Below are 8,032 nucleotides of genomic sequence, written 5' to 3'. Positions count from 1 at the left end.
CTGCAGAACCCTCCATTGTCACGTGTCTGTTCCCCACGTCGGAACTTCCGGGCAACCTTCCCTTTGTGACACTGAACAGGCTCAGCTCCTGGAGTCTCTCCTAGAACATGGACCTGCCTTCTGCACAGCTGGGCAAATTCCTTCCCCCATCTTCACCCCTGCACCCCACAACTTGCTGCTCTATGCTCAGTGGCCTCCCAGTGTCCCTGCCCTGCCCCCCAACCTGCTGCTCTACCCTCCCGAGAACAGAGGAGCTGGGAAGGGGATTGTGCCAAAGAACAATCAGGACTCAACTGGCCTGTCCCAGCAGAGACAAGGGGTGTCAGGAGCAGAGCTGGGTGGGAAGTTTCCCTCATGTGTCTCAGTGTCCACAGGCTGCCCCCTCTCCATCCAGGGGAGGGGTGAGGGCAGGTTGGGAGGATCCTTCACCCACCAGTGCAGCTCCAGATCCCACACTCTGGGGGAAGCAGGAGGCCGAGAGGGGCAGGGTGGTTTCTGCCAAGGCTTCAACCCCAGACCCCCCAGAGTCGCTGCACAGAAGTGAGAAGGGTTGGCCGGACATGGGGAAGGGAGGGGGGAGTTTTTCCACTCACCACCTCTCCTCTGGGGTCTCTGCAAACCTGCTTTGAGTGTCCTGGCTGGTGGTGCTGGGTCTGTGCCCCGACCCTGAACCCTCTGTGGGGTCGCAGGCCTGGGGGAGATGGACCCCCCCACACATGGCCCCACACTGATGGGCCTTGCCTAGGGGCGCTCAGAGCCATGGGGAGGTGGGAGCTCAGTCTCCACAGCCCGTCCAGCCCTCGCTGTCTCTGCTGAAGTTCCCATTTTGATGCTGGAAAGCCCCCATGGTGCTGGGGCAGCTTCTCCCCTACGGCCTGGGCAGGGACCCACCAAAGAGATGCCCCAAATAGCCATTATCTGGGCCTGCTCTTCTGCCCCATGGACGTGGCTCTGGACTGGAGCTGCAGCTGCAGGGTCCATGGGAGACTCCTGTGAATGGGCAGCTGGAACCACCCAAGGGGTGACACGGGGGGCCTGGGAATCCCCCTTCCCTGCAATTTCAACCACCCCCAATGTGGGAGGTAGGGGAGCCCCACCCCCACTGACTGACTTCTCCCAACCCACCACAAGCATCTCAGCAAGGCCAGGAGACGTCGTTACCTGCGGGGGTCACCGGCCTGGGGAGACTCTGGAGAGAGGCTGGAGGAGAAGAGCAGAGAGGGGGTGAGAGCTCTGGGGAGGGGCTGGAGGAGCAGGAGAAGGGGAGACGTGGTCAGAGAGGGGGAGTCTCCACACAGACACACACCGAGGGGCTGGAGACAAGGGGGGCACTTACCCAGCAGAGGCAGGAGCAGAGGCAGCACCATGCTGAGCCGGTCACTCTAAGCTGGGAGCTGGGTTCTCAGCTCAGCTACTGGCCCTGTCAGGTGCAGGGGGATGGGACCCTCCCCTCTGACACAGGCAGAGGAAGTCACAGCCTCAGGTGTGGTCACCACACAGCTTGGCACAGGGCGTGTGGGGGACGGCTGCCGATTTTCCATCGCTGATACTGTGGAGGGGGGAGGAGCTCAACCAGCAGCCCCTAGTGACTGACAGCTCTGGGGCTGGGCCCAGGATTCAACTGGCTTAAAGGAAACTTCGGTGAGTTACTTCAGTTTAAGCCAGGCCCCTTCAACCGCAGGAGACGCAACACACTGACCCCAGCGGGGGATTGACAACGCTCTCCAGCCAGGCCCAGATCCAGCTGGGGCCCTGCCGTGTGTTTGAAAATAGCACTGGGAAGTTCTGCCGGGCTGCAGGGAACATTGTCACAGACAGCGAGTGACAGGGTGGGGGCAGGTTTCCAGTCCCCAAACCCTGACCCTGTGGGATGGGATTGACCCCGCTCTGGGGAACAGGAGCAGGAGGCCGGGCCATGTCCAGCTAGAGATGGAGCTGGGGGGGAGAGGGGTGAGCAGGACAGGGGGCCACCTGACGGAGATGGGGGCTGTGACACAGCAGGTGTTTCTCTCCCTGGACACGGCTGCATTTTAGTTGCTCACTGAAGTGTTGATGGCGTCCAAAGCCCCTTCCAACACTGTGGATGTTCCTCAGACCTGAGACCAGTGATTCTAGCCCAATCACCTTGTGGGGAGAATCCCAGGCACAGAATGAAGGGCCCTTCACAGAACTAGACAGTTCCCCGGCTCTAGGAGCAGCAGTGGGCAATGAGGAAGATGAGGATACTGATGAGGAAGAAGGAGTCTCCCACTGCCAGCTCCAAGACCCTGAATAAGTCACGAGCAGCACCAGAGGGTAACTGAGTGTGTTTACGGATGATTAAAATTTAGAGTTGTTCCCTTGTAGGGGTGTGTCTACACTACAATGTTAATTCGAACTAAGAGCCAAAGTAGAAATAAGAGATCCTCCAGAAAAGGGCTTTTTTCCGGAGGATCTGGCCAGTGTAGACGCTCTTTTCCGGCTTTTCTAAAAGCCGGAAAAAAGCGGCAGACATTTTTATTTAAATGCCGCTGGGGATATTTAAATCCCCCGCGGATTTCCCTATTACGATCTCAAAAATTACCATGCCCCTTCCGGAAAAGGGGCCAATGTAGACGAGCCCTAAGAGAACAGAGGAGTTTAGAGATGTGCCCTGGATGCTGGGGTGGAGAACCCAGAGTAGCTGTGCCCAGCAGATCACCACAGATGCTCTCCAGTGTCTTGTGTTAAAACCTCCATTCTCATTTCATAACCTCATAGAAGAAAGTGACCTCAAGGGGTTTTCAAGTTCCATCCCCAGCCCCCATGGCAGGGCAAGCACAGTTAACATAATCTGTGATCAATGTCTATTCAACCTGCTCTTAAATATCCCCAGGGATGGAGATTCCACAACTTCCCTCGGCCATTTATTTACTGGCTGGTTTCTTATTGAATGAACCCCAAGATCATGACAGGGTGTCAGAAGCAGAGAATGAGAAGGAAACTGACAGCTCTGTGGAACTAATCCCTGTGTTTGCCACTGAAATGGAGGATGCAAACTGAGATGAGCAAACGCTTCTTATCCAGGCTGCTCCCTCCTCTGGCACTTCGAATGCAGAAGTTGGGGCCCCACAAGAGACCTAAAACTCCCTGCCATTAAAACTTCAGTGTAAAAAACACTGTAAGGTCACAGATCCCCTGACCTTGCGTGGGGGAAGTTCCAATCACCCAAATGCAAAACCCCTTGAGATGACTCACTTGAGAACGTCTACCTGTGGGGTAACCCCAAGCTCTTTAAATCTTCCTCAGGAGAGATTATGAAATCAAAGGGTAATGCCGACCTTCCATTTCAGGCACATTCACACAGAACCCCCTGACGTGTAGGACACAAGAATCAGATCATAGTCCTTAAAAGGTGTTTTATTAACAAAACAAGAAGACAGACTTGATTGCTACGTGTTACAGAGCAACTAATAAACGGCAGGTTAACAGGACAGATTCATTCACTTGGTATCAGGGGTCACATGGGCTAAACAGAGAGGAGTTGAACCACACCACAAAATAAAAACACAATGGTTGCATCTAACTGAACATTCCCTGTTCTACTCGCATCTGTAGTTCCAAGATTAGTCTTGCGTTAGGCACAGATATTGCAGAAAAAACCTGGCTTAGTCCATCTCTTGCCCAGCTCCTGCTCTGAGTTCACACAAAAACTAAAGCAGGAGGAACACGGTTTTCCATTCAAATCTCATTCTCTTATCACTGTCTCTCCTGGCCCCCTGGATATCTCCTGTCTCTTGGTTTAACCCTTTACAGGCAATTTAATTAACTGAATGTCTAGAATGTCTAAAATACCATAGTACTGCTCCCGTCCATCCTACTTCTGCATGGACTGTATGAGCACAAATAGCCTGACCACAAAATATTTAAAAAGTGCAACCTCCATGAAGTCTGACACTGTCAGAGAGTGGAATAGAGAATTGAAAAAACAAATCTTACATGAATGTGAATTGAATTTATCACTTACAGGCACAGAGGAGACAAAATGTCGGGGGCAGAAAGTTTTGGTCATTTATAACAATTTTAAGTGTGATGATAGTGAAAGCAGGAAATCAGACATTGACCAAATTTGAAGAACATGGCACGTCTAAAAGGAAGGAGCTGTTGAGAGACGCCATTTCCTAAGGCTGCTAACACCTGATGGAATCATGGAGTACTAAAGAACTGAATGAAGAAAACCTTTTGTGAGCAGACAGAGCCTCTGCTCAGAGACAGACCCATGTGTGGTATTAACGATGTGTGAAAGGAGAAAAGGCTCCAAGAAAGATATTTCAATTCAGAACATGCTCCCCAGACATGCAGGGCAGCAGACAACATGACATCAGAAGCCAAAGAGTTGGATTCACCATAAGGGGTTTTCCGTGTGCTACGTATCAGTGAATGCAGCTAGAATAGATCCAGTCCCAGAGGGTCCCACTTCTGGTGAAAACTGACACTGTCTGTGAAATCAGGTGCAGACAGTTCTGTGGAAGTTGTGGGTCACTGCCTGGGCCCAAACTCTGCATCCCCTTTGGGAAATTCTATCACAGACAATGGGGAAAATAAAAGCTTTGTACAATGCTGAAGATCCCAGATACAGAAAGTCAAGTGCTCTGAGTGGCAGACACTCCGGCTGGGAGGTTTCTCACAGACACACTGGGACCAAGCAGGCCTGAGGAGGGGGGCAGGGGCTGGAACATTTCTCCCCCGACACCGGCCCCAGGAGCTCAGGTTCACATTCTGTCTGAGCAAGATGAGGAGGAACAAAAAGTAAAACGTAAAGGAGCCCCAGGCAAACACACAGACGTGGTTAGTGTGGAACAAACACAGCAGTGCAGGGGCGGGGGGGGGGGGATTGGTAACTAGCATCAGTCTTAAAAACCCACCAATTCCAGGCTCATGCATTTTAGTGTCAAAGGAGGTGACACCTCTTTTAGTCCTGGCTGCGTGTGGGAATCCCTTCCCCCAGGGGCAAGAGGTGGTGACAAGTTCACATGTTTGTGTCCAGTTCATGGGCCAGGGCAGGAATCAGTGATGTGTTTTCTTCTCTGTTGTTGCACAATTGTTTGTCTGCTGTCTGGGTCCTTCTTACACTGGGCAGGAAATCGCTTCTCCCCGTCAAACTCCTACTGTACTTCACACGTCATCCTGTGGCTGTGCCGGGGTTCACAGTTTCGGAGCAAACACTTAAAAATAACACTAGGGCGTGGGGTGGGGCCAATATCCGTGGAGACTCTAATACACAAATATCTCACAAAGTTTTAACACTAAAGACATTCTTGTAAGTCTAACAGAGCAAACCAAGGGAGGGGGAAGAGACGCAGGGAGATGCAGACAGTGTCTCCTTCCTTATCTGGCTGCCTTCCGGGTGGGCTTTGTCACCACCTCGCTGTACAGCACATGCGCCTCTGCAGCAGGCTGGGCTCTGTTTCTCGACTGACTTCTGTGAGCATCCGAGGTGGGGAACTTGATGTGCGCGTAGGTGACTTCTGAGCCCTGGAGGGGGAGGACAAAGAAAAAGTGAGGGGGAGGGGTGTGTAGGCATTCAGTGCTTGAATGATGCACTAGGAAGGATCTCTATGAAATTGGGGGTTACAAGGATATTGGAGGACAGAGTGAGAGTGAGCTGAGAAAATTTGGGGACGTGCCCTGATATCTTCTAGGAGGGGCAAAGATCGCCAGGTAGGAAGGTAAATAAAAGGCACCTTTAAAAATTGAGTTTTACTGGCAGGGCAGGAGCACTGTGGAAAAGGAGCCCAAATTGTCTTTGGTGCAACAGAACGAAGTTGCTGGGAAAACTCTCCCGTCGCTCTGGGCTCTATGAACGGGAGCGCTGTGTGTGAGGCAGTTGAGAGAATTACCCTTCGCAATTTGACACTGGTGAGGGCTCAGGTGGGGCTCCCTCTCCAGGCCTGTTCATCACACTTGAAGAAAGATGGGGACAAACTGCAAAGACCCCAGAGGAAAGCGACCGAACTGACCAGATGTTTGTACAATACGACCCATGTGACAGGTGCACAAATGGGGCCTGTTCAGTCAGGAGATGAGAAAGCCAAGGACAGAACAACCCTTCTGAGACAATGTTACACACAGGCCGATGACCGGCTGTTCTCAGTGTCCATGGAAGGTTTAACTATCTCAGCACAGCAGGTAGCATTAGAAGACTTGCTGTCTCGGCCCTGTCCTGCGTCTCTGTGAGTCCATGGTGGTTGGGAGTGATGGGGAAGGGACGACCAAATCTCAGCCCTTTCTCCTGCCTGAACAAACCCCGGGCAGCTTCCTTTTGGGGTTGTTCTCTGCCTGCCCCGCCCCAGACAGGAAGCTGCATCTCAGGACTGGGCACAAGTTTCCGGCTGTGCAGTTTCAAGGCAGTTGGACAGTGCTGGGGGATTGAATCTATAAATCCATTCCCATTACCTGTTCCACCTGCTCCACCCCAGCACCCGGGGCTTTGGGTGGCTTTTTGTGACGACCGGGATTCATGTTTCTGGCGTGTTCTCTGGGCGCAGATCCCTCGGTGCTTGTCAGAGGCTTTGGAACTAAAACAGAATCAGCAGAGAATGGAGCTGACGTGGGGAGCAGCAAGAGGGAATGACTCCACCAGTGTGTGACCCTGAGAGAGCAGAAGCCAAACTCAGCTTTGTGTCTGTTGATTCCAGTACGTGTGTGAGTCTGCGGCTTCCACCAGGGCACCGGGTGAAAACACATAAAAATATCTCTGTACGTGTGTGTAGATGTGTATTTCTGCAGTCCAGAACCAGGAAGATTCCTGGAAGTTTTACATTATTTTATTCCTCCTTTAACATTAACCCCAACCACAGCCAGTGACCTTCATGATCATCTCTAACCCCATTGCTCTTCTGCAGCCATGACCCCGCCCCATAGCCACGACCCCAACAACTCACCCAAAATGCCCCAGAAGAAGGGCCCAGAGACCAGAGTTCTTACTTGGTACAAAGGGAAACTCAGATTCTCGGCTCCGCCCTCCACTTCCCATGTGAGCTTGGACCCATGGGGAATTGGCCACCTCAGTCCTGTCAATATTGTGTCTCATGCCTCATATCTCCGCCCGTGAAATGGAGCCAGTTGCTTGTGGGGATACACAGATGCTGTGGCAATGCCTGGCCCTTCCCACTTCAACATAGAATCAGGACGTGAGAAATGATTTTCTGTCTTTCAAGCAGCATCTGAGGGATGGATTTGGGGAGTGAACAGGAAGTGAAGGAAGGTGCCAACAATTCTCTAGGCTCAGGGTTGCAGGGTTTCCCCTCTTTCCTGTCTGACTAGTGCTGTGTGAGGGGTATTTGTCCCAAATCAAACAGCTGCAGAGCAGGTTATTGGGCATCGTGTGTTAGAGAAGCCAAACAGGGACCAATTCGTGTTTGAAAAGCTACTAAGAGCTTTAGAACTCGGTCGTCTTTTTCTGGAGAGGCTTTTCAGTCGATATATCCTGGGCCAGGCATGTTGGGATTTGATCTCCACACCCCCCTTGTGGTACGTTAGTTTGTGGCTGATCGTGGTTTGACACTGTTTACACTGCTCATGGCAGAACAGTTATTGGCTAGACCAATGCACAGATGACAGGTCACAGCCACCTCTCACTCACCTGTTTTCTTCCTACGGCAGTAGCAGATCAGAGCAGCCAGGGCTCCAGCTGGAAGGAAGATGCCGCCTGTTATCAGCAGAATTTCACTGGCTTTCAGTGAGGCTGTTCATACAGAAGTCATAGAAAAGGCAGGAAGGACAAATGAGAACAGCCGGACTACCATGGAACAAGTCTGGGGCCCACGTGGTAATCTGCCCTTTCAACTACTATCCTGTTCAGCCCTTCACTGCTGCCTATGGCACGATCCATCTGTAGCAGCTTCCTCCTCATGCCAAAAAAGGGAAGGAAGATTTTGGGGTTACGGGCCTGCCCTGGGGCATGGGCTATGGGGTTCCATTCCTTGCTGTAATGCAGGTCCCCGAAGCACATTCCCTCTCCTTGCCTCCTTTTCCCATCCCTAAAATGGTCATGGGAAGGGTAAATCCACCA

At 52.1% G+C, this 8,032-nt stretch overlaps 1 protein-coding gene across 1 annotated transcript in view; it reads right to left on the bottom strand.

The window, feature by feature from the left end:
* Positions 1 to 4,981: 4,981 nt before the first annotated feature.
* Positions 4,982 to 8,032, bottom strand: part of LOC149521034 (leukocyte immunoglobulin-like receptor subfamily A member 3) — a 1,043,054-nt gene continuing 1,040,003 nt past the window's right edge. Inside the window, exons 8-10 of the mRNA XM_089774198.1 lie at positions 7,604 to 7,693; positions 6,415 to 6,536; positions 4,982 to 5,493 (exon numbers count right to left, since the gene is read on the bottom strand). Coding sequence (XP_089630324.1) covers positions 5,347 to 5,493; positions 6,415 to 6,536; positions 7,604 to 7,693 — 359 coding nt within the window. The 3' untranslated portion in view covers positions 4,982 to 5,346. The remainder of the gene's footprint in view (positions 5,494 to 6,414; positions 6,537 to 7,603; positions 7,694 to 8,032) is intronic.

Source organism: Pelodiscus sinensis, chromosome 30 (genome assembly GCF_052426305.1).
Source record: "Pelodiscus sinensis isolate ZL-2025 chromosome 30, ASM5242630v1, whole genome shotgun sequence".
Lineage (NCBI taxonomy): Eukaryota > Metazoa > Chordata > Testudines > Trionychidae > Pelodiscus > Pelodiscus sinensis.
The sequence above is the reverse complement of the archived record's forward strand: the minus strand, read 5'-3'. Positions and strand labels throughout refer to the sequence as shown.